The sequence below is a fragment of the Vicugna pacos genome, chromosome 18 (assembly GCF_048564905.1).
Source record: "Vicugna pacos chromosome 18, VicPac4, whole genome shotgun sequence".
Classification (NCBI taxonomy): Eukaryota; Metazoa; Chordata; class Mammalia; order Artiodactyla; family Camelidae; genus Vicugna; species Vicugna pacos.
In genome coordinates, this window is record NC_133004.1 from 31,888,282 (window position 1) to 31,914,568 (window position 26,287).

The 26,287-nt window shown below is 49.4% G+C and overlaps 1 protein-coding gene across 1 annotated transcript in view; it reads right to left on the reverse strand.

Moving 5' to 3' along the window:
* GTF3C1 (general transcription factor IIIC subunit 1) overlaps window positions 1-26,287 on the reverse strand; it is a 63,333-nt gene that overhangs the window by 34,569 nt on the left and 2,477 nt on the right. The window contains exons 2-11 of the mRNA XM_006201423.4: window positions 25,546-25,755; window positions 22,701-22,877; window positions 21,925-22,068; window positions 20,585-20,681; window positions 16,662-16,785; window positions 5,693-5,860; window positions 3,811-3,926; window positions 2,372-2,684; window positions 1,558-1,775; window positions 537-673 (exon numbers count right to left, since the gene is read on the reverse strand). Of these exons, the coding sequence (XP_006201485.3) occupies window positions 537-673; window positions 1,558-1,775; window positions 2,372-2,684; window positions 3,811-3,926; window positions 5,693-5,860; window positions 16,662-16,785; window positions 20,585-20,681; window positions 21,925-22,068; window positions 22,701-22,877; window positions 25,546-25,755 (1,704 nt within the window). The remainder of the gene's footprint in view (window positions 1-536; window positions 674-1,557; window positions 1,776-2,371; window positions 2,685-3,810; window positions 3,927-5,692; window positions 5,861-16,661; window positions 16,786-20,584; window positions 20,682-21,924; window positions 22,069-22,700; window positions 22,878-25,545; window positions 25,756-26,287) is intronic.

Sequence of the window (26,287 nt, forward strand, 5' to 3'; positions counted from 1 at the left end):
CTCATCGGGTGGCTTTGGCACTGGCTGCCTCAGAAGCCCGAGGATGCCGCCCAGGACGCGGTGGTAACAGTGCGTTAGAAGGACCAAACCAGAGTGCAGAGCCTCCACTCCACGCCAGGCACAGATGCTCCATGTGTGGAGCTTTGGTTTCTGCTTTCATACGAGATTTTGCCTGAACAGAAGACTCCATGGAGAACTAATGGCAAAGTTTATGAGCTGATGCTGCTACCTGCCTCAGTTTCTTCTTACTCCCTCCTCAGCACCAAACTTCAAAGGAAAGAGAAAGGCAAACGCACCTTCCCTGGGACCTCTGTTTCCTGCTCCATCATTCTCCCCTGCCTACTGTCCTGATATTCCTCAACGTCTACACTTTTCAAATCACACAGACACTAAATCCTTCCCACCACGAAGGGCTCCTATGAGGATCTGTTCTGCGGAAGAGAGATGTAAATGTGTCTAGCTCATTTCTGTGGATGGTGATGACTGATGGATGTGGGATTTCTTACTGATGCAAGACAGACAGACAGACTACTCACGTGAATAAGCTCTCAATTAAGCGGAGGTTGGTGACAGCTTCTATGATGAGATTCCGGCGTTTCAGCAGTCGGTAAGTCTCGTGGGGTTTGTCTTGGCCTGGGCCGTGTTTCCCAGTCTTCTGGGAACTGCTACTCTCCTAGAAAAGGGACAAAAAACACAGGAGAACAGTGGGCTCAGCAAGGCTCAGGGGCCAGACACCACCCCTGCTGGTACATCTGCTCTCTTTAGGGGAACCCTGCACCATGTTTCAAGAGGAAGAGACAAGAGGACGATCCCCCTCGACCCCAGGATTCCATCGCCCCGCGACTTCAGTGCTTTGAACCAGCAAAGACATCTGCCGGCAGCAGATCCTAGAGCTTTATGAAGAATGAGTGGTTTCAGAACAGAAATCAGACGCAGCCACTCCAGCCCCTCCTGGAGAAGAGGAAAACATTCACTCAAGTTTCACTTGGTTCTTCTGCAGTGGAAGGAAGGACGATACTGGCTTTTCATCTGAAGCAGGGTTTTTCAGCCCCGGCACTGTTGACACTCCGGGCTGGGTAACTCTCTGTTGTGGGCCACCCTGCGTACTCTAGGATACTTAACAGCATCCCTGGCCTCTGCCTACAGGATGCCAGTAGCACTCTCTCTCCATCGTGCCAACCAAAAATGTCTCCAGACGCTGCCAAGTGTCCCCTGAGGGGCAAAACTGGCCCAGAGTGAGAACCACTGATTCAAAGTAGCTGCACAAATTTTCCCTTCAGAATAAACTAAAGTAAAAAGAGTACGTTGTTGGAAGTTTTAGAACTCTGTAACTAACGGTGCTGGTGATTTCTGATAGAGTACGGCTGCGTGAAGGTGGCATGTAAGTGAGCACCGTGCTTCTCCCCAAAGAGCCCTGAGCCCGCTGCCTGAGCAAGTGGCCCCTTTACTATTATTGATTTTGTTGTTGTGATTCTGAAGCACAGGAAAGGTGAGGCTGGCGTCCATCTGCCACAGGCTCCTCTCTGGAGAACATGCCCTCCCACTGAGGGCACTCACCTTTGGGTTTTCAAGCCTGACTTCTTCGATCACGGCTATGTCGCCACTGTGACTCTCCATGCAGTGAGAGCCGAAGGACACGTTGGGGTCTGAGGAGCTGCTGGTGTCCAGGAGGCTGTCCCCGCCCACAGAGCTCCGGCAGGCTCTCTCCTCAGCAGCTCCTGGGAAGGCAGACGGCTGCTTCTTCAAGGGGTGAAGGTTGACGACTTTCCACCCCGCTGCAGTGGAGGACAGGTGTAGCACCACAAGGTGAGGGCCACAGCAAGGGGGAAAGCGAGACGGGCGCTTTGCAGCTGCCAGACCAGAGCCACCGGGCCAGAGGATTCCATGCGGCCAGTTTAAGACCAGGCTGAGGGACCAATCAAGCATCGCGGTGCCCCACCCACCCCGGCCCCAGATTTGCAAATCTGTCATCAGCACCACACTCTACATGTGTTTGGAAAAGTCTTCCATGACTAAACTAAAAATCCGAGGGATTCTTACACAGATTACTGGAGGGAGAGGGCTAGAGGAAGTTTAGGCAATTTCATCCCTTTAATAGGAAAAACGTAACAAAAAAAACATAAGACTTCTGCTAAGGGGAAATGACTTGCCAGTAGCCTGGAGACAGACCACAGGAGCATTCCTCTAAGCTTATGGATATTTGATGCGTGTGATACCAACAGGTTCCTACGTAGGACAGCACCCAGGACACCCTCGGGCGTGCGCTGAACTGAACATCCCCAGAGCAAGGCGGGACGGGCAGTGGCTCAGACTGACGGTGTGCACCCCTCCAGCCGCCCTCCCCCACACCCCGCCCTGAGCGCGCCCCTACCCTTGGTTGGGGTGGAGTGTTGAGGCTGAGCCCCGAGACTGCCGCTGGAGGAGAGCTTCACGTCCCCCTGTGACCCTCTGCTTTTCCTCTTGCCGCCGCCGCCGCCCTCCTCCTCGCTGTCCGAGTCGGAGAGGAAAGCGTCCTCCCCCTCAGGCAGGAGGGACTCCTCCTGCACCGAGGCCAGGCTCACTGTGGTCAGGAGCTCGCTCCGGGCCTTCTCCCTCTCGTACTGCCGGCTCAGGTCGCTCTCCTCTGCAAACACGCAGGAGATGTACTTGGTGGTCCGCTGCCGCCCTTCGTCTTCCATGAAGCCCTGGAGGGGACAGGATGTGCTGAGCCACGCTGCAGAGGATGCTGGAATACCCAGGCATCCGGTGACCCAGGGTCTGCAGTGGTTCCTTCCTTACCACCCCCTCATTCACCCGCATCGCCTCCATCTCTGCCTGGGCCCCAGCTCAGCCCCTTCTAGGCACTTCCTCAGGGGTCTTCCCCTCTTGACATCCCTCAGGTCCTGCTTCCACAGGATGGTTGGAGATGGTTTTCTGTTTTCAATCCTGACTGTGCGTCTGCTCTCAAGACCATGAGCTCTTCCCAGGGTGAGGCCATACCTTGGTCCTCTGCAAACCCCGGGGCCTGGCATAGCCGAGGCCATGAGAAACCATCAGCAGGCAGTGTTTGTTATGCAGAATTTGACGGTTCCTGACTGTGTTCACAGACTCACAGTCAGAGCCTGGAGGGCCCCAGCTCCATGTGGCCCCTGTCTTGGGGATTGACGGCGACACTGTCGCCATCCTACTTCTTTCTGTTTGTCTTCTAGAACAGGGAAAGGGGCTTTCCCGGAAACCATATGGCAGAAAGAGTAACATCTTCTACGTACCCACCACATGCCAAGGACGGTGCTAAGTGCTCTGGGATCATCGGCTCAGCCGTAATAACTGCCGTCCAGCAAAGTGGCCAAAAAGTCAGCAAGAAGACAGTGAAGCATAAAGGGCTGAGACAGGTGTGGGTTCCCACAGAGGACATGAGCCAACTCGATGTCCCCAGGAGCCAGGCAAGGAACGCGATGAGAGGGAGGGCCGGGTGGGGACTGAGGAGCCCTGGGGAGCACCCGCTTCATGCGAAGGGGCATCGGGGGCACCAGCCTCAGCTGACTCCCCACATGGGAGAGGGATGTGTGCTCCCCAGGCTCCCACATCTCCCGCCGACTTTTCAGTGCTGACAACTCTTTCAATTTTCAAAAAGTGAAAACCAACAAAATCCACAGGGAGGAGGGGACCTGACATGCTTGTGGGCTGTGTACGGTCCCCAGGCAGCCGTCTGCCTCCTTGACAGAGACAGCAGGCTGACCCCGGCTCCTGACCGTCTGCTATATTCCCTCAGAACCACGCCGCGTGCACGTTCGAAGACAACGAACCCCATGGGAGGACGCATGCTGTTACCTTGACAACCTTGAATCTCTGAAGAAGACGGCACAGCATTCTTGCTTCCAGTTTTCCCACGTTCATAGCCACTCGGATTTCAGCTTGGGAGATGCCTTTCGTGCCTCTGCGCTCAACTGAACAAAATAATACACTTGAACCTCAGCCTCTGCCAAGGAGCTGTTCTGCACAAGTCAGGCCAATTCCCACCCCCTACCCTTTTTAAAGCACTGACATGTCAATGTGATGAAACCCACAAACAGAATAAAGCACCTTCCCTTCCCAAGACTCTCTGTACACTACAACTAATCGCTCACTTTTAAGTGCTCACTGACTCTCCGTGGTAAAACAGTGAATGTCAAGCGATTGACGGCTGATGCATTGAGTTTCAGGGACACCGTTTTTATCCGGCAACAGAAAGTGAACGCTCTCACATGAATGAACTTTTTCTCACGTGAATGAACTCAATTCAGTTAAACTAAATTGAACCTTTTAAAAAGCATCAAATTAATTTTTAATTAAGAACTTGCTTGATTTCCCCATCTTTCTCAGTAGACTCAGAGGCAATATGGACACCGATGACTGCGCTGTCCTGTAACAGCTGTCAGCCAGCAAGGGCTGTGCAAGGAAGCAACGCTATCTGGCCTCATATTAAATGACCAGCACACAACTGTGCTTTATTAGTTGCTCTGTCTAGCCTGTCAGCTCCTGCTTTGTTACAGGCTGTGCCATTACTGTATCTGCCTCTAAAAGCCTTTTCAAATTTATTCGACTATTCAGGGACTGGGAATTTCAGAAGGAGCTGGGGGAGGGTTGGGGGTGCTGTGGCGGGGAGCCCCTCCAGTAAAACACACGAACTGCAGGGCAGACTTTGGGGCGAAGCTCGTTGACTGCTCAGGAATGCCTTCTCCAGGGGGAGGGTATAGCTCAGGGCTAGAGTGCGTGCTTAGCATGCACGAGGTCCTTGGTTCAATCCCTAGTACTTCCATTAAAAAAAAAAAAAGAAAGAAAAGAACAGGTTTCTCCTTTATCTCCTCGTGCCTCACACACTTGAGGCTGCCAGGGAAAACCCATCCAGACAGAGGAGGTTTTGCTGTATTGTCCATGCACAAAAACAAACATCAGAATGAAGAGAGGTGACTAGGGTGCGTTCCCACGTGGGACTGGTGACATGCTAGAGGCGGGGATGAAAGGGTCAGGACAGCTTTTCCCAAACTGCGCTCTGAGGAACCCATTCTGAGAGGTGTTTAAGAGTTGAGAAAAATGGCCAAACAGCCCTTCCCAAAGGCTGTGTCGATTCGCCAGGTAGCTTCATACCTGCTGGCTGGATCAGGTCTCCTGCGGCCCTCACCTCCCACTCCATCCTCCTCTCTGCACTGTCTATGGCACTGGGTCAGTGCTGTCTTTTGTAGATTTTAGGGGATTTAGGGGAAGGAAGGGGGAGGAATGGGAGACACGTTTCTTCCCCCTTCATCAATCACTATAACCCCCGGCCTGCAGTGAATCCAGACTGAATTTACAAGATGGCAGGTGGCTGTCAAATCTCTGAATAATAATATTAACAGCTAATTCTTTCAGTGCTTTCCACGTACCAGGCACTACACCAGGTGTTTTGATCCTACTCATTTAGTCCTCCTATATGCTGGGAAGATAATCTCCCCATTTTATAGATGAGGGAACTGAGGCTTGGAGACCTTGCTAAAGTATACAGCCAGCAGACTAGGGGCAGAGCCAGGATTCAAACTCCAGTCTGATCTCAAATCCTAAACCCTTCAGGGGACCCACGGTGCTTCCCACTGAGGTACATGCTCAACAGCAGAGCCCCTCTTTCAACGCGTGACCCAAACACGCCTGGACCCAGAGGCCCGGGAACCCCAGGCAGCAGGTGTGGGCCGGGACCTACTGAGTTCGTAGGTCTGTGTGAGCATATCCCGCTCGTACACGACGTCCACGGGGGGCGCCCCCTTGGAGATGACCTCCTCATCGTCATCGTCGTCCTGGTCGTGGTCGTCTTCCACCTTCCGCTTGAACTCCTTCAGCAGCCGGAGGCAGCGCACCATGACGTCGGTCCCTGGGGACAAAGGGACACGTCCCCATGGTGAGTAAGTCAGTGAAGGGGCAGTGGCTTCAGCAGAGCCAGAGGCCCTGAGAAAGGCCACACACAGCGTCCAGTTCAGAACACTGAAAACTGCATATCCTGGGGCACGAGACCCAAAAGTTTACTCCATAAAATTGCTTTTTGTTGTTCATACAGTTAGGGAACAAAGAAATGCCAGTGAAGGGAATAACAGGGTACCATCTTGGGCCTGTGAAATAAATAGCAGCCTCTGCTCCAGACGAGCTCTGTGACCACAGGAAACCTGCCTGTCTTTTCCCATCACCCCCACCGGCCCCCAGCTCCATGCCCAGCCCCCAGCTCCAAGCCCAGCCCCCAGCTCTGTGCCCGGCTCCCAGTTCCGTGCCCAGACCCCAGCTCTGAGCCAGGCCTCTAGCAGGCACACGGGTGGTGTTGCTGCAAGAGTGAAACATGTCTTTTTCCTTTTAAGCCGACACCCACCGCCACTAAGATGCAGCAGCAGTGTGAACAAGTTCTGTGACCTTTCTAGAGCATTTCAAGAGGCCTTTAATCCCATGATTCCAAGAGTAGGAATTTAATACAAGCAAATAAAAGAGGCAAAACTGCCAATAGTAAGAGGTCCACATAGCACTCTTACAGGATCTAGTTTTTATGAATAATATAAACAATGAAGAGGGACCAGGGGGCAGGACACAGAGAAGTCACCACACTCTGCGGGCTAGCGCCTGCCTCCACACAATCACACGGCACCTGGACTCACCTAGAAAAGCACCATGTGGGATCACAAGCTCCTATGGCTGTAACACGAGAGGTACAAGGAAAAGCAAAAACATCTCGACACTTTACACGCGCTAACTCATTTGATCCTGCCAACCCTAGGAGGCATACAAATGAAGAAACCGAGGTACAGATGGGTTAACGAACTTGCCCAAGCTCCCAACAGCTTGTAAGTGACAGGGGCTGAGTGACTCAGGCAGGGTCCCAGGGGAGAGCAGCAGGAGAAACAGCAGGGGAAGGATGGGGCACCATGCAGTCTGAGCTGCATGATTTCGAGAGACCACTTGGAATTCGTTTCACCAGCCCTTTATACATTTCCCATCAATCTAGAGTTCTTCCAGACTCAGAATCTCAACTATTAAAATCCCTTCAGCTCATGCTTGCCATTTTTAAGAGCTTGTTCTAGAGCACAAGTCAGCTGAAGCCAAAGCAGAAGGGGCCAGAGGGAGACCCCGGTTACCTGCAACCCCCTGGAGGAATCATGGGCCTGTTAACTGCAACTCCCAACCCCTGGGCGCAGGGCTTTCTCTCTAGGAACAAAAGGCAAGAGAAATCCAACCAGTCAGACCCCTGCGCACGCGCTCAAACGCACCGAGTTTTCGGCATTCTAAATACGTGGTGTCTCAGCAGTTCCGTGCAAAGGTATCACGCAGTTCTTTTGTGTCAACTGACCAGGATGGGCTCCACCTTAGCATGAAAAATAGCTTAATTCAGACATTCTGAAGACCCAGAAAGGCAGGAGGGAAGGACTGAGTCTTGAGCACCTGGGATGAGCCAGGCATTGCGTCAGGTGTTTTTGGAAGCTATTTAACTTAAGCATTGCGTGACTCCTTCAAGTTATTATTGCCACATAAGGAAAACAAGCTCAGAGGACTCGAGGGATCTAACCGATGCCTTGGTGGCCAGCAAGGCACATTGGACCACCTGGCGGGGGCAGAATTTCAAATTTCTATCGGAAAGCACTGCTCCTCATAAAGGAAAACCCAGAATGGCTGTGATGTGGGACCAACAGCCCATGTTTCTCACATTTCCAGTGAAGCATCTCATCTGGCCCCTAGCAGAGTGGTACCCTCACCTGTGATTAACCCAGCAAGGAATAAAAGCAACCAACGAGCCCCAGGACAGACTTCGTCTTAAAAAGTGACAAGCAAAGTGACAGTCCTGCCTGGTAAGCCAGGCAGGTGTTATGTAAATTCAGAGTGTTACTCCCTCATCACACACACACACACACACACACACACACACACACACACACACACGGAATAGGGAATGGGGCTGGACCAGGAGGTGCTGGGAAACTGAAAACACAAGCAAGCCCACAGGACGTTGTAAGGAGATGACTGCCTTGGGTACCAGCAGAGAGAAGCCTGACCAGAGACGGAAGGACAGACTTGGGGGCAGTGCCCAGAAGGCTGGAAGGCACTGCAGCCCACACCCCAGGGTGATGGAACAGGTTAAAAGCATGGGTTCTGGAGTGCGTCTGTCTGGTGAGGACTGCCTCTGCCACGTGCCAGCTGGAGGAGCACGGCTGAGTGATCCGACGGCTGTGCCTCAGGCTGCTCAGCTACGGAACAGGGACAGGAACAGCACCTTCCTCACACAGCACTCAGGACAGCGCTGGCAGACAGGTCGTGCTCAGTAAGCCATGCTTGTTACTGCTTTACCATTACTATTAGCACCACCACAACCTTGGAAAAACATACCCTGGGGGGCTCCAGCGTGAGGCCTACTCAGCGGGGCTGAAAATGTCTGGAGACTGCTTAGGGTCTTTAATTCAATTTTATAGCCTTTATTCTGTGTGGAGCCCAGAACACAGAGAGAAGGACCAGACAGGGCCCCTGCCCCTACCATGGGCAAGCTGCGGACCTCTCTGAGCCTCTGGCTCCTTCTGTAGAAGTCAGGATAATTTTACAGTATGTCTAGACTGACCTGGGGGTAAGGACTCAGAGAGTGAGTGCACACAAGTGCTCAGGGCATGTTATTTTGGCTGGATGTGCTCCCAGTATGCACAGAGCTGGCAAAGGAGAGAAAGATGCAGGACAGGGCTGCACAGGGGAAGGTGGGGTGATTTGGGTGGGATATTAAAGGGTACGGAAGAGTTGTCTCGACAGAAGAGGACAGACAATCCAGGCAGAAGGAAGGGCATCAGCAAAGGCACAGAGGTGGGCAAGGAACACCCATCTGGGAAGGGGTGGTGATGTGAGAGGCAGGAATGAGGGTGAGAATGGAGAAATTGGGAAGGTTTCTATGCCAAGCAGAGATTTTATTTTCATTTTGTAGGCATGACTGGAAGCTCCTGGTGGGCAAAGAAGGCCTGATGGAGGAGTCCAAGTCCTCCCACTCTCCTGCCCGTGAAGCAATGCAGGCCATCTTCACCCCAGCCCCTGCCCCCCTCCCTCGGAGCAGGACCCAGACTGGGGTGCTGGCCCACCCTGCTCCCACGTCCCTGAGTCCTGCCGCCCTCGGGAGGCAGCACAGGGGCCCAAGGGTCACTCTTTCTGTGTTCACTCCCCTCACCAGCACTTCCCAGCTCTGTGATCTCAAAGCAAGTGCTTTGTGCTTCAGTTTCTTATCAGTGAAATGAGGAGAAAGAGAAGCAGCGAGAAGATGGGGTGATAAAAGGATCAGAGCCGGAGAACTAACACTTGGCTCGGTGCCCTGCATATTCTCTGGATGGTTCCTCCCCCTCCACCCTTACCCCAAGACAGACTGAAAAACGGCTAACAAACTGGTAGACTCCCCGCCCCACCCCACCCCTGCTTCCTCTTTTTCAAGCCCTGAGACTGCCGGCGGAGTCTAAGGTGTCTGGCTGCCAGCGCAAGGCGGCGAGGTCCCGACAGCCGCGCACACCGGGGCGTACACAGGTTCAGGGAACTGCAGAGGCTGTCTCAGCCTAGAGGTTCAGAGTCATCTTTCAATACCCGGTGCATGTACCACCTCCCAAACCCTCGGGTCAGATGGCTTCGGTCCCCAGAGTTCTTAGAGCGTGACCAACAGGTGGAAGGGCCGAGAGGGTGGGTTGGGGGGAAACTGCAGCGGTGAGTGTGATGACCACAGGGAGCCTTTCTCCAGGGCTCCAAGCCAGGTGCTGTTCAAGAACAAAACCACCAAGACACATCCCGGTCACTTCACCGGCCCCCCTGCACCCCTCGGCAGCCAGGCTGGTCACCTGTAAGCCAGCCCTGCACTCACATGTCCTAGCACTTGCCTTCGGGCTCCTCCACTCCGGGGAGTGTTCCCACCTTACCCCCCAAACCACAAAGCAATCAGCCGGCTACACCACAGAAAGTTTCAGAAGGACAATGTCGCCAGCCTTTCACCACAGGTCAGTCCTGTCTCCGAGGCACGTCTAATACCGACTTCTCCCCTCCGATTCTCCAGATTCTTCTACAGCCCCCACTGTCTTTCTATCTGCCGCCAGCCTGCTCCTTCTGCACGTTCAAGTGCGTTTTATCAGGGAGGTTGATGGGGCTTGAGCGGGCCCTGTCCTGGGGGAAAGCCGAGGAGGAGTGGGAGGAAAGGGCTGTCTTCCCACAAGGGCGCACCTTCCTCTCCCTGCCTACCTGCTGCTCGCACCCCCTTGGGAGAGCTGCCTCCACCCCCACATAAGTCACCCAAGTCCCAGAGTTTGTGCCTTTGAGGACTTCATCCCTTCCCCTACTCTTTCAAGTTTTGCCTTTAATAGTTTTTGCTATGTTAAAACGTCTGTTTCCTTTAGTTATCTTAATTATTAATGATAGTAATTACTCTTCATATTTTAGCTGGTGTCCTTTAATCAATCTTGTCACTTTTAACTTAAGGAAATCTTGCTGTTTTTAACTGTTTGAACTGTTTTCCCTCTAAGCACCATTCATTTTCTAGGCTTTAAATCTTCCTGACAACCTTCTGTTCTTTTCATGTTTATGCTCGCCCTTTATCCTTTCTGTGTTTCTGATCTTCATTCTTTTTAATTCCACTTTTCTGGTTTCAAAGCTCTTTTTAAACCTTTATATTTATTTTATTGCATGTCAATCCTCCTTAGTATGGCCATTTCTCTTTTTTCCTAGCTTGTATACTTTAATCCTACTGTAACTTTTTAAATGTCCCCTTTTGGCATTTTAATGATCATAATTTAGCTATGTGTTTCTTGGTTTGGTTTTTTATTTTATTTTAATTTTTAACAGCTTTATTGAGATATAACTCATATCCTATACAATTCACCCACTTAAACTATACAAGTCAATGTTATTGTTTCTTTTTTTAGTATAGTCACAGGTATGTGTATCCATCACCAGTCAATTCTAGAATATGTTCATGCCTCAGACCCTTCAGCTATGCCCCTACCCAACCCCAGTCCTAAGCATTCACTAAGCTACTTCTAGATTCCCTGTTCAGGATTTCCCTTTAAAGGGAATCAGACAGTAATGGCCTTTTGTGATTGGCGTCTTTCTCCATTGAATGGTCTTGGCCCCCTTGCTGAAAGCCAGTTGACCTCAGATTGTGGGTTTATTTCTGGACTCGCAGTTCTATTCCATTGGTCTCTAGGTCTGTCCTTGTGCCAGTACCATGCTGTCTTGACTACTTTTGCTTTGCAGTATGTTTTGAAATTGGAAAGTGTGAGTCCTCCTACGTGATTCTTCTTCAGGATTATTTTAGCTTTCTGGATACCTTGGAATTCCACATGAATTTTAGAAGTAACTAATTTTTACAAAGAAGTTAGCTGGGATTTTTGACAGGAACTGTCTGGGGAGTATTGACATCTCAACAGTGTTAAGGCTTCTGACCTTTGAACAGGGGACATTTTCCCATTTTCTTAGATCTTAAATTTCTGTCAACAGTATTCTGCAGTTTTTAAGAATATATGTTTTGTACTTGTTTTGTTAAATTTATTCCCAAGTATTTTATTCTTTTCGATGCTCATGTGAACAGAATTGTTTTCTTAATTTCATTTTTGGATTGTTCATTACAAGTGTATAGAAATTGTATAGAAAAATATTGATCTGTGCCCTGCCATCTTGTCAAGTTTGTTTTTTTATTTTTTAAGAGTCATGGGGCAGCAGCTTGAAGTCCACATCACAAAGAGGGAGGTACCGATGCTAGAATCACCCCATTCTCCTTAGAGCTGGGCTCACCTTGCCCCTGAACTTGGGAAACTCTCTAAATGCCCGCCTCAGTCATTAGCCCCAGGGAGCCCAGCTTCTGTCAACTGCTTCCCACTGCGACCGTTTTCTGAAGGATTACAAAGTTAACTTCTATTTCTCTTCCCTTCTGTTCTCAGCACAATTTAATAAATACAGAATGACTGCTAAACACTTGAAGAAAATAATCCAAATTTGCAAAACAGATCAGTTCAGGGTGACTGTTTTCATTACCAAGGTTTTTTTTTTTTGGTTTTTTTTTTTTTTTGCCTTTTGCCTTTTGCCAAACAGATCACTGCAGCTTTCTGTAATGCATTTGAAGTAACCTAAAGCCAAACTCTTTGCTTATGGGCTTTTAGAAACAACTCACATATATCCGGGCACACCTGTAAATTTCCATGAAGCAATACATCATCTTTATTTATTATCTAAGTCTTGTCTACTCCATGCGGCCTTAGAGGGAAGGTTTCATGTTAATTTTGCAACCTGGGACAATGCAGCTCAAGGCAAGAAAAGACTAAAATTGTGCATTCATCTCTTGTCTCTTGCACAAGGAAAGTCACCGAAGTGGCACCTAACTAAATTAAATTTGCTAAACATTTACTTAGCACCTACTCTGTTCCCAGCAGACACTGTGCAGGCATTAAGAACAGAAAGTATGTAAGGGGTGTGGCCACCGCCCTCAAGGAGCTCATGGCTTTGTTGGTAGAAAGTCACACCAGGTGAATAACTGAGACGCCACGGGCCAGGGAAGTGAGGGGAAGCCGGACCATGAGCCTGAACAGCTGAGGGGTGGGTGACAAGACCACGTGGGATTGAGATGAGCCTCCTGAACAGTCAGAAGAGGCTCACTGCGTGTGTGTGACAGCCTAAAAGTGCTGACTGTCATCACCTTAGCTTCCTGCCCTGTTAATCTCATGTAAGGAGCAGAAACTACCGCCATCCTTAGTACCCAGTCTGTGCTCTGAGTCGGGCTGGCCCATCTTCTTGGAGGGCCTCTCTATCCAGAACTAGACCTCCAGAAACCTAGGACCACTCACGGGGTAACATGGACACACCTTCAAGGGTCAGGTGGATGACAGACCGGAGTGAAGCTGGCTGTGAATTACAAGCTGGAAGCAGGGTGTCCTTGGTGAATGGGGGGGGGTCCCACTGAAAGGGGGTGGTCCCTCTCTGCCTAGCCAACTGCTATGAAAGAATGCAGCTCAGTGTTCCCTAACTTTATTTTTACAGAGAAGTTGAAAGGCTGAGTTTGTAGGTGAAGTTTCTGATTTTTAAATGCCAACAACTGCAATGAAAACAAACACTGTGAGGCAAACAAAATGCACTGCTAGATGTGGCCTAAAGGCCCTGCTCTGTGTACACTGTCTCCTGGAAGCTCCACAACACTCTGGAAAGTTGTATTATTCCAGATAATCTTGATGAGGAAACTGAGGCAGAGAGAGGTCAAAACTTGCTGAAGGATAACCCCACAAGAAGTGACAGAACAAGAATTCTAACCCTGGACTGTCTCACATCGAAGGCCATTGAGGTGTCTGTAAGTTTCAAAGGGCTAGCTGGAATTTCCAAGGACCTAAAGCTGTGGAGATGTTATTTAAGGCTATTTTCTTCTTAGCTTCTCTGCTTTAAAAGAATTACTCATTTGTTTATTTTTAATGCCTTTCTTCCAATAAGTCAGAAAATAAAAATGATTATTAGATCCACAGATCATGCTATTTTAGGCATCTGAATAATTGTATTTATAGGTCAAATGCTGGGTAGGAACCCCCAGCACACCTCTCAGTTCCTGGAGCCTTTTCTTCCTTGCCTCAGGACCCAGTGGTACTTCCCAGTTTCCAGTCGACTTAAAGGCTGATGCTACCCACTCCTTCCCCCGAGGAGTTCCCGTCATTCAGCCAGTCACACATTTCCTCAGCATGTCAGGGACTCACAGATGAGATCTGCTCCAGGGGGGCTTCACTACCTCCCAGGGGCTTCTGCCTTTTATACACCTGTTGTGTAGTAACATCTGTGTGTCACCATCTTCCCCACCACTTAGACACAGGGAAACCAGAAGGGGTGGGCAGTGGCTCCACTGACTAAACGAAGAGGTAAAGGAAGAGACATGGCTCCTTCAATTGGCAGTTCAGTCACCCAACAAGCATAATGCTCCCTGCTGCAGGCACCCACCTAAACGTTGGGGATGCTGTGGTCTGACCCCATTCAGCACACAGTCCCTGGAGCTGTCCGTGAAGCCAGCCTCCACAGGTTACTTGCTATGCCCACGAAGTCAAGCATACAGGCCCTAAGCCTTTTTAAATCTTAGTTTTCCTTGGTGTTAATAACTTTTTCCCCCATCTGCCTAGTTTTCTATGGACCTAGTACTAATTCACACTCAAACTCTGTGTCAGGGTCCAACCTTCCCTACACACGTCCACAAGCACTCGGCAACTGATCCTTTGCATGGATCCCATCCCTCTGGAGACCTCTTCCCTGCTCCTATCAGAATGGGGTGCTCCTGCAGCCTGTCATCATGGCCTCCCTTCATCATCTCTTCAGGGTTTCCCTTGTTCCCCCCTCTTCCTGGACCCCCTGTTTTCCTGTCTCTTGGTTTCATCTGTCACTTGATGGTGTACATCCTCCCACAGCTTCCCAAGAGGGAGCATGGGAGGTGAGAGATGGGTTACGTCTGATCTGCACATATGAAAATGTTCTTATTCTCACACCTCATTGATGGTAAAGCTGAATAAAGATGTCTGGGGTGAAAGTCCATTCCCTTCAGAAAGTTGCTGGCACTGCTCCAAGGTCTTCCGTTACTCCAGGGAAGTCTGATATCTCCTCTCTGGAGGCTCTTCAGCCTCAGACTTCTGAAGTCTCAGGCTGTTGGATCTCGGGTTTTTTTATGTTCATCATGCTGGGCACCTGCCAGGTCTTTTGATCTAGAACTTAAATCCTTCAGATCTGGGAAAATTCCTCATGCCATTTTCCATCATCTCCTCTCTATTCCCCTGAACACACTCCCTCCCTTCCTCTGGAGCCTCTACTGCGTGGATGTTGGATCTTTTCAGCTCAGCCTTTTATTTCCAACTTAACTCCCTCCTTCCATCTCTCTCGAGTTTTTGTTCTTTCCAGGTTTGTTCAACTTTATCTCACTATCTTTCCTTCCAATAAATCTTTCATTGCAATAGTCGTATTTCTTTTATTTCCAAGGCCCCTTTTTCATCTTCTGCATGTCCCTCCTTTATAGCCTCATTGTTTGTTTGTTTGTTTCCCTGCATGTCCCTTCTTTACAGCCTCATGCTCTGGTTTCACAGCTGCGTATCTTCTCTTTTCTTCTCTGAGGATTCCTTTCTGCTTTCTTCTGCTCCTCACTTTGTTTCTATTTCCTAAGTCAGTGAGTTTGTTTCTCTTACATTCATGGTAGAGTTCTCAAATGCTTGATGAAACATTAAAATGCCACTCCAAAGTCCCGTGCTTGGCAGGGTAGGGAGGAGGAATGGAGAGGTTGCCATTGTGTGGGCTTCCATGAAGGGTGACCCAGCACGGGCCAGCTATTTTGTTGGGAAACCCCTAAATTTCAGTATCTAGAAGACTCTTCCTCCCAGACTGGTCAGTTTCTGCAGAAAAGAAACCTCCAGCCTCTGGTCCTGGAGACTGTAAGCCCGGCTACCAGCGTTCTAGGAACCACAGTGGGAAAGGGAGTGAGGACTCCCATCCTGTAGGGTATGGAGACTGTCACACAGCCCCTGTTATTAGCACTGTACCCTGTCCCCAGCTGGGTCTCGTGTCTGAGAGTCTCAAAACCCTCCAGTGCATCTTCTCTTGAGCTAAGTCCAAGGAATAAGGACACAGTGGAGGTACTGACGGGGAAAGTTTAAGCCACCGTCCAGACCTCTGTCTTAGTGGGAAAAGGCTTCTTACCTGGCTATGCTAAGCAGGGGAGGGGCCTTGGGGGTGCAATGGCTTTTCACTTAGACTAGAAACCAATCCTCTTGTCTCCAGCCCCATCCAAAATGGTGCTTTCATAGGTCCCAGTTTATTTCAGGTTGGAGGTGTCCACTCTTGGCTACTGTCCCACAAGGCATTAACTTTACCAGTCTACTTGGTGGGTTATCATTTGTCCATCTGCCTTTGAGCACAAAAATGTTGCTGACGACTCCCCTTGCTGTCATTTCCTGTGCTATCTCTTTGAACCTGTGGGTGTATTCCTTTTATATCCCTCTCATCACTAGGGAGGAGTTAGGAAGAGTGCAGATAAACACATCTATTCCTTCCATAATCTTTGACAGAAAGGTCTAACCCCCAGCATTTTAAATGACTTTGGTTAATCAGGAGGGGTACCACAGCATGGGATAAAAATCAAGATTGGAGAAAAACAAAGGACTAAGGAAGGTTCTGAAAGTTTTATGGTCAATTGTCCTTAGTTTAACCCTCTTAGAAGATTCAAATCCCACCCTGACCATTTAATGATTGCATAACCTTATGTAAGTGACTTAGCATCCCTTAACTTTAATTTTCCTACATGTTAAGTGGCAATAATACCACCTACCTTGCAGAGCTAGGGAATGAGATCATGCAACACTGATTAGGGACATAAAAAATGCTGGCTGAAGAATGAATAGTGGCTTAGCATAAGAAGAAAAGACGAATTTGTTTTCTGGACACCGGGAATGCGAGATGTTGGAGGGACAGCCAAACAGAGACATCTGCTGGGAGTCAGAGCTGCTTTCAATCAGCAGACATTTCCTGAGCACTTTCTATAACGAAGGTCCCAAGCCAAGCACTGAGGAATAAAGAGTTGAGAAGATACATGAAATCATTGCTCTGCAGCGCAGAACGTGCTAAGAGAGATGGGCTGGTGCTTAGAAGGGAGACGTGAAAGCCGTCCCTGTCGCCCAGGGAAGAGCCGAGACTACCTTTACCTTTCTTCGTCTTACAAGGTCCGCGTTCGGGGTGGATCTCTTGTAAGGGAAGAGACACCACCTTCGCCAGTCCCGCGTTCAGCATGTACTGGTACAGACGCTTAAACGTCCTCTCGCACAGCCCCTGCCGAAACACAGTTTAAATGCTGCTGTTAGGTGCAAGCAAGGGGTTTGAAACCACTGGAGGGTCCTGTCAACGAACACAAGTTCAGGACCTGAGTGAACTGATTATCTCGAATGAGGAGACCCTGGAGGTACGAATGAGGAAATACCGCCCAGCTACCTTGTCCAGGGAACAAAATAAGTCTGGAGCAGTATGTAAACGATCCTATGTTTGGATTAAGAGAGGGGAAAGAGATTTGCCTAAAGAGATCCTGAAAGGATCTACCTGAAAGGGGTGAGAATGAGGCAGATGGGGGCAAAGCTAGGAGATTTTCGCTGTATACCTCTTCATATAGTTTTGTTTTTCATTTTTACTTATTTCTTTATTTTTCTTTTTAAATTATTATTATTTTTTTTAATGGAGGTACCGGGGATTGTACTCAGGACCTCATGCATGCTAAGCATGCTAAGTATGCGCTCTACCACTGAGCTATACCTACCCCTCTCTTTTGTTTTTTTTGACTAAGTAGGTGTGTTAATTATTAATAGACACACATACACACACACCTCTCACACCTCTCACAGGCAGAATAGAAAAAATAAAATTAAAAAAATATTTTTTAAAGATTTAGTCTATCTGTGAAGTTTCAACACAATGAGGATGAGCACACCCACCCCAGCACTCACATCCCTGCAACACAACTGAAGTGTGCCAAGCGCTCCTAACTGTTGGGGTTAAGATCAGCAGCCTCCAGAGCAGGCCATGATTTTTCATCTACACTTTTTTTTTAAGTGATTTATTTGCCAATATTGAAAAGTGAGAGATTTCATGTTAAAATAAACAAACAAACAAATAAAAAAAAGCCACAAAAAAAAAAACCAGATTCTGGTTTCTCTCAAAAAATAGGATCTGGCAACAAATCCGAGGCCTGTGGTTCCTCGCAGCAGTTGGTAGGAGGTGAGGACCAGCTGGTCCCTCCAGACAGGCAGGCTGCCCCGGGATGGTGGAGCCTTCTCCTCCCATCAGACCCCTCACACAGTGAAGCTGAAGGTCAGTTCCCTTTTAAGGACCATTTTTGTGCTACTTTTCTCTCATCGTAGTTAAGAGGAAAGTTAAATATCTCTTGAATCTGTCCTGGTATCAAAACATTTTTTCACATGTGGCCTCTTTCACTAATTCATACTACCCACCAGGCCACTGCCAGCATTTGATTTTGCAGCCCCTGGAGCACTGAGGCAAGTTACCACCGCTGTAAGTGATGAACTGAGGTGTGGGAGGCGCTCACCACTAAGAGATGTTGGTGGAGTCTTACCGGTTTCTTCTTACGCTCTGGGGACAGAGAGGCGGCAAATGTCTGAGGGCTGCTGTATGTGTGATCACCGCTCAGACGAGCCAGCAGAACATATGGTTATCAAAGAAATACAGACGACTCACATATGGCTCATTCAACCCACTGCCTTGTAAATGGCACCTCTATTTAATCTAGCTGTGCCCCCAGCATCCTGGAGAGACCCTACAGAAATCCATCCATCAAACCCCAGCCCTTAACACATAGCCCTGAGCCCTGAACCATCCTCAGTGAGGGAGGATAATGAAGTCCTAGCCTTAAGAGAGGGTAGCCACCAAGGGCTCGCACAATCTGCCCAGCTAAAAAGAGAAAGATGCCTTCCCAGCTCCGCCAGAAAGACAGCATCCATATTCATGGCATCAGCCTTATCTAGAGGCTAATCATTCACTAAATCCTGCTCAGCTTTCTGTGACCTCTATTTCCCACTGCTGACTAGACATCACCAAGTCAAAGTCCCAGAAGATCTTCATCCTCAATAAATTCTAAAATCAAATCCGTCACGAGCCTCATCCTCACTCAAACTCATTCCTCCTTCTCACTCTCTCCTTCAGTCATACACTCATTCAACAAATCTGTGCTAAGCATCTCTGTGGGCAGTTCTCTTGCAATGTCTCCACTTATAAGCAGCCACCAGCACTTTATCAGGCTAACGGCTAAGACCTAACTCCTCAGCCTGGCACTTGAGACCTTTCTACCAGGCCCCAACTTTCCTTTCCACCCACAACTCTTACCACACCCTGCCGAGGTCCACTACCACCTGGTTACCCACTGGATCACTGCCAACCTCGGGAACATCCCACCACCTCCTATAGCTCCCTGCCTTTGCTGCCATCTCTCCTCTGTCTCCTTTGGGAACACTTCATCTTCAAGGCCCAGCTCGACTGTAACTTGCTCTACAAAGCTTTTCCCAGCTCTCTGAGGAAGCACATCTCTCCTTTCGTGAAGCTCAGCCACATCCTTCCAAGTGGCACCCTGGCCTGAGTGTGTGTCCACACGGCAACCTCCGATTAGAATTCTCTGTGACAGCATGAGCCCCGTTGTCCTCATTAATTTTTGTCATCAGAGTGCAGAACACAGTTCTGACTCCAAGTAGACACTTACTAAAGTATTTGTTGAATGAATGAACAAATAAGTAAACAAACAAATAATGTCCTGTATTAGTCACATCTTGTCACTTAGATCATCCATAGTGCTGACCTGAGACCAGACTAGCCTGGGATCTCCACACTCGAGTGATTTAGAGGGGCAGAGGGTTTCAATCTATAGTGTCTGCATGGGCTGGACAAACAATCTAAAGAACAAACTGGGCAGATATTTCTTTAGTGAGCATGGAGGAATGTCCTTCATTTTGACTACAGTCTCTCAGGAAGAGTCCTTATCAGTCTACCTTTTATGTTCTGCTTTTGATAGACACTCAGATACTGGGAAATATTTCTCTCCTCCCAAACAGCAGTGCTCATGGAATGACAAATGGCACTGCCACGGTGTCTCGAGTGATGACAGGAAGTAAGGGGCCTGGGGGTGGTGGGTGGGTGCTGGCCAGCGCACAGCCAGCTCTGGATCACTGCTGTCCCAGGAGACCGTGGGCCCAGGCTTGTCAGAGCCTCTGATAGTTCATGGGAAGCTGGTAACCTAGATTTTAATGCGAAATGTCAATTTAAAAAAAATGTTAGGTCAGAGTTATTTTTAACAATGTATGGGGCCAGATTTGACCCACAAGCCTTGCTTCACAGCCTCTGCTTTGAAGAGACTTGGGCATGTGATGAAATTAACAATAGGGAAGAGACCCTTTTCCTCTGGACGGTGAGATCAGAGAGCAGAGCTTCCCCAAAGCAGCACGAGGTGAGGAGCGAGAAGGCTCTTCGCGGCGTCTACAACCAGGCACCAAACCGTGCTCCTTTGGGGACTAATTACTGTGACCCCTGCATCTTGACTCTCATTTTTAAGTTCTAATGTTGGACCTATGGGGCAATTTTATTTTTCTCCCATTTCCAGTATTGGCTCTTTCTCAGCTTCGACTGAAGACTGTTCAAATCAGACTGGAAGCAGCATCGCCTCTGTGCTCTCCTCCCCTCAACTGCTTCATCAATGCCTCTGTTCCTGGGCCCAGAGATGAAGCAGCTGAGGTACCTGCCTTTCTCCCTATGTCACCTCAACCTCTTTTCAGTATAGCCACTCTGTTATTTCAGTGCAAAACTCGTGGGAACAAGATCGTAACAAGCTTGATTGTGAAAGTCGATCTAAATGCCCAGAGTGACCCATTCCATATGAACTTTTGGAAGGATGTAAAGACTGAGGACTTTTTCATTCTGTAAATAAAGCAAAGGAAAATCCCGCTTGTTTCACAGTTGGGGACGGCCAAGTCCATAACAGGGTTTTGAACTGCAACTCACTGAATCTACCCTCGACAAAGATCGCCACTGTGGTACAGATGGGTTCAGCCCCGTCCATGGGAAGGTCCGGGCAGCTCACCAGTTCCTCCCTCAGCTTCCCCAGCGTCTCGGTCTGGTTGCTCCGTGTGCTCAGTACGACTGACAGCTTCTCCATGAGGATGTCGTATTTGCTCCTCCTGTGAGAAACACAAAACAGTTCACTGTTTTGGACCTATCACTGAAGACTGCCTGGTTTTTAAAGATAACAGGATTTAAATGACAACATATCAAACTGCAGAACCTTGGTCTTAGGTCTCCAGCCCCACTCCTGTGCTTCCCAGCTGGAAAACCTGGGGTATGAGTGGTTCAGTCGCACCACCAAGGTCACCGAACTAGTGGCAGTGTACACCCTAGACTCCGGCTAAAACTTCCATGAAATGAGTCTTTCAGATGTCTTCCATCTTTTGATAATACCTTGAAGTTTAGGAAGCATCTATATACTTTCTTATAAATCACTTGGTAAGAAAGGATTGAGATTATTTCATAAAGAAGCTTTTCTAAAATTCAGGCATCAGATGTGAAGCTAGGTCTCCTTCCTTGAAATACAGTGCTTTCTTCACTAAGTCATGACACTGCTCTGGTTCTGAAGCCCTGGTTTCTACCTCTGACTTCACCGGTATCACTGACTCTCCCTTCTGGGTTGCACTGTTATTGTGAAGTGGATGGCATTATAAATGCTTACAAGCTAATGGCCACCAAAGGAAGGGCCCCTCAGCTGTGGGTGTCTGGGAGAGGCTGGGGGAGGGGCAGAGGGGAGCCTTGTTGCCAGCGCTGCTGGGGAAAGTGAACTTGGCTTTAAGTGCCCACAGGTCTAGCAGCAGGGAGGGCCTATATGTGGAGTCCAGAGACACCCACTTCTGCATTTTTACTGCTTTTTAATGAATGAAAGAATAAATGAAGGCACAGATCTTTACTGTGTATGAACTAGTACCAAGCACTGTGCCATGGCCATTCTATAGAACAGGAAACTGTGGTTCAGAGAGGTCAAATGATTGTGCCCAAGTCAGGAGCAAAGATTTAAATACACATCTTGATTTAGTCCACTATTCTCTCTTCCACTCACCGAACTCTATTACCCTAACAAATCAAATTTGACTTTTTTAAAATTTTTACACTTTTCCCAAAATTTCACCCAAATTTGATACCAGTCCCTATTGCTGGGCTGTAGGGTTATAGGTATTTTTTTTCCCTTCTTTTCTATATAATTTCAAGATTTGCTAAATAAGCATGACTTGATTTTCATAATCAGAAATAGATGGTAAATATCTTTTTCTTAAAAAGCTAATCATATTCTGATTTTGCCTCTAAGATCTTTAAAGGCATAACATACACGGCTGAAACACAGTTGTAAGGAAGCGTTTTGGTGTCTACACACTGTACCTGTCCACATGAAACCGGTTCAGGAGGAGGAGGATTGAGTGCTGCTGGGCTCCGGTGGGTAATCGGATCACATGTGACTGCATCGTAATGAGCCCATTTTTGTTCAGAATTTTCCTGTGATAGTGGAGCTTCCCGGCATCAACCCTGGAGGAGAGGAGAAGCGTGGGCTGTCATGCTGCCTTGGTGGTTATATCACCCATGGCGCAGAGTCTCTGCCTGGGTGTGGACACCAGAGACACATACCTCCCACCGAGCCCATCTAAGAGAACAGTCGCTGTGCGACAGTGGCCTTGGAAAGAGCAGCCGTGCTTCAGCCCAAGAGCACACGCCAGACCCCCGGGCGAGGCGATGGGGAGATGGGGGGAGGGGCCGAGGGAGATGGAGTGGGAAGGGGTGGCTGGGGTGGGAGGCAATCAGGGTTAACAGGGAGATGATCAGATGTGGGTCTCTCATCCTGCAGGGGCCAGTAACCAGGGTGACCACACATCCTGGTTTGCCAGATGGTCCTAATTCATGCCCACTGCCTCGGCATCCCTTCTGGTCAGCTCTGCCTTCCACGCTCCAAACGTCTAGTTTGGACAAGAAATTCTCTAGTCACCCCAAGGCCTCTTCAAAGAGAAAGCATTGTGCTTCCAGTCACCATGGATGTGGGGACCACCCAGCTGGCAGGGATGAGAGGAGCGTGGAAGACAAACCAGATGGTCCCTGCTGGGGAGCAGGGCCCAATGACCAGGGAGCCCCCGGGTTTGAAGTGGAGAAGCAAAGCATCCCCTCACTTGAAAGCAGTGCTGTGCAGGTCTCGCTGGAGCTCTCCTTGCCACCGGGACCGGCCTAATCGCTCCAAAATGCAGTAGGAGAAGTCAGGGAGCTTCAGGTCGGGGTCACCCTCCAAGCCGATCAACGCCCGGTACCGCATGTCCTGGGAGGCGACGATGATCAGTTTCTTCCCCCACCTGCAAATCAGAAGCCACCACAGGAAGCAGCAAGTTAACTGATTCTTAAGACATTCAAAATACAAGAAAGCAGAATCTTAGCAAATCACTGTTTTCTGCTTCCTCTTAGAGGGTCACCTAACTTGCCGATCGCGGTCATCACACAGGTTATCCAACACTGATTAAGCCCCATGCAAAGTACCAGAGATACCAAGGTAAGTAAAAATGGTATCTGCCTTCAAGGAGCTCACAGACTCCTGAAAGAGAGAGACAAGAAAATGAACAATTACTCTGTGATTTAATAACTGCGCTGACAGAGAGCAGCTCCAGGGGTCGAGGCTATGGAATGACGCATATGAGGAGCCCTGATTCAAGACTACACGTGTGAGGAGAGGGCATGCACAGTCACCAGGGAGTGCTCTCAAAGGGATGGATTCCTGAGCTGACAGGAAGCAGGGCCGGGGAGGTCTGGGAAACAGAACCTGCAAAACACCAGAGGCAGGAAGCAGCGAGCCTGTTCTGGGAGGCGGGTGGTGGGGCCTGGCCAGAAAGTTTGGCGTGTGGTGGCCAGTTAGAAAGCAGAAGGATGGAAAACTCAAGAGGTCAGCAGGAGTCCACATCCTGAATGGCCCTGCAATGTCTGATCTGAACGCCTGGGAAGTTGAGATTCTGTGATGTGGGGCAGGGGTGACAACGTCAAACCCAACAAAACTCGCAATCAGTCAACATGCATTTTTAGGAGCTGACTTTGGGCCGGGTACATTCTAGATCTTAAAGATACAGCTCTGAACAAGACACATAGAGTTCCAGCCCTCACGAGTTTATAGACTGGTGAGGAAAGAGTGACATCAATAAACACTTAAGGCCATTTTTGGTACCAAAGAGAGTAATATGATGACGTCTGGGCCACGGGGGACACTTTCCGAGGAGCTGAGCTGAAGGCTGAAGAGAAGGAGGTGTTGATGTCAAGACCTGAGGTGGGAGGAACAGCACGGGCCGCAGCCCTGAGACAGAAACGAGCCCGGAGTGTTCGGGCTGAAGCACGGTGAAAAACGGGGCATGATGGGGGCCTGGGTCAGACAACTGGGACACAGAGGTTGGGTTCCAAAGAGCCCGATGGGCCAGTCAGCAGGGCCGGCCGTTGCAGGGTGTGGGGATCTGGGCGGGACATGTTTCATGGCTCTGGCCTACTTCACCAAGCACAAATTCAGCCCCAGTGCAGCTAGACCAGGTGATATCCAAAGAGAAGCTAGAATTCCAGATTTATAAGTATTAGCAATGAACACAACAAAAGATCAGGCTGGCTAAATAAAGTCTGAAACCACCATAATTTCATCTTAGGAAAAAACCCTCCATGCAGTACAGAAAGAAGAGAGATGGCAGGAAGGGAGGCAGGAGACTGCTGTGTTAATTTGAGGCCAAAGAGGGTTTGAGGAAAAAGTTAGAAGGTAGAGGCCACAGGACTTGGTGGCCAATTGAACGTAGTAGTCAGGAGAAGAAGGGGCCCAGGAAGAGCCCCAAGTTTACAGGTTGTACATTCAGGTGCATGGGAATAGTTCTGACCAGAATAAAGAAAACACAGAGGAAAGAAAAGGAAGACAAGGCAGGTTTGGGGTGAGGGACAGTGATGCTCCAACTTCTGGGCACACCGAATAAGAGGGGCCGGTTACTGAAGCATCATTCACAGCACTAGGGAGGAAGGAGATCTGGGGACAAGACAGAGCCCTGGGGAGCCGCCAGCATTTAAGGAGTGGAAGGAAGCTGGGAGTCCACAAAGGAGCTGGTAAGGATCAGATGGAGAACAGGGCGGGAAGCCATGGGGGCAAAATCCTAAGTCCCTACTGGGGCAGAGAGGCAAGGAGGGGAAGGGCCTAAAAATACCCAGGGGCTTGGTGATAAGGACCTTACAGGACCAGATTTTGGTGAAGTGATGAGGACAGGAACCAGGACTGCAGTGGGCAGAGGAGTGGAGTGGAGGTGGAGGGGCAGAAAGAGCGAGTGTAGCTCTTCTGAGAAGTACGGCTGCAGCCACAGAGCCAGACTTACAGGCGCTCCAAGGTCAAGAGAAGGGCTTGTTTGAAGATGGGCGGGTCACAGTGATGGGCTGAGGCCAAAGCACCGGTCTACGCACACAGGTTGAGGGTAAAGGAGAAGACGAGCCCACTGATGGAGGGAGCACAGAGCACGGGGTACCAGGAGGAATGGACGGAGAGGAGCATCCGGGTCACGGCCCGAGACAGGGCCAGGTGCCTGTCTCCTCTGGGGTGAGGGACGGGGAGAGAAACGGGGGCGAGTCTGCAAGTTGAGGAAGGTGGAAAGTAGAATAGTTCACCCGGAAGCTTCTTCCTGTTCTAGAAAGTAGGAGGGGCGGTGGGAATTGGGAGAGGGGCTTGGGACACTCTGAGAAACTGGGACCCAGACTGGACAGGACAAGAGGCACCCATCCAGATGGCAGCTGCCTGCTCTGCCCCACCGTGCCAGGCCTCTGGACACAAAGGGAAGAGAAAGAAAGGCTCCCTCAGAGCAAAATGAGCCCTGACAGAGACGGACTGATGAAGACAGAGGACTGGCTTGGGGCAGGGCCAACAGGCTCTGATGGACACCAGGATGTGCGCCAGTCCTGACACTCTGCACAACTGACTTAAAGCAGAGAGACGCCCATGAGTTCCCAACAGTGCAAGCCAGTTACCTGCCAAAGGCTTCCACCATCGTACAGCGGGGCTGTAACGTCTTGGTCCTGATGTCATTGGTGATGTTTTTCCTCTCCTTAAAGTACCGGCATGAGCCCTGGATGCCATCTTTATTCTCTAAGATCATATGAATGGGGTAGACGTCCTCCAGAGGGACCGGGTCCCTCCTGGACTCCAAAATTCCAGTTTCCAAATCAATTTCTTCATACCTAAGGGGAAAAGCAGAAATAGCAGACCAGAACTCAGCCTCAGAAATAATACATGTTCGGCATATTCTTCTGGCATCCTCTGGCAGAGGTTGGAGATCACCAGGCTTCCTGCCTTGCAAATGCAGATTGTCCTGACAAGCAGTGTTCCTGCCTCTCTGTCCCCAACAACACAGACCTTTCCAGGAGCCTCCAAATCCATCCCAGAGGCTGAATCCTGGAACCAGAACCACCTCCCTGGCCCAAGTCATGGCCTTTTGTATTCCAACCAGATCTAGTCTCGTATTCTCCAAACCATCAAGGTTGGACTTAATGACTCAGGGCTTCCCTACTTGGAGACGTCACCTTTCCATCTCTTTAACTATCCCTCCAGGACTTTCATCCATTTTTGCGGTTTCAGTTATCACTTGCATGTTTTAACACTTCTCACCATCAAATCCTCAGTCTTGTTTTTTTCCCTCCAAACGCTAATCTTGTCTTCAGCTATCTACATCTTAAATTTGATGCGTTCAAAAGATCAAAGTTATGACTGCCA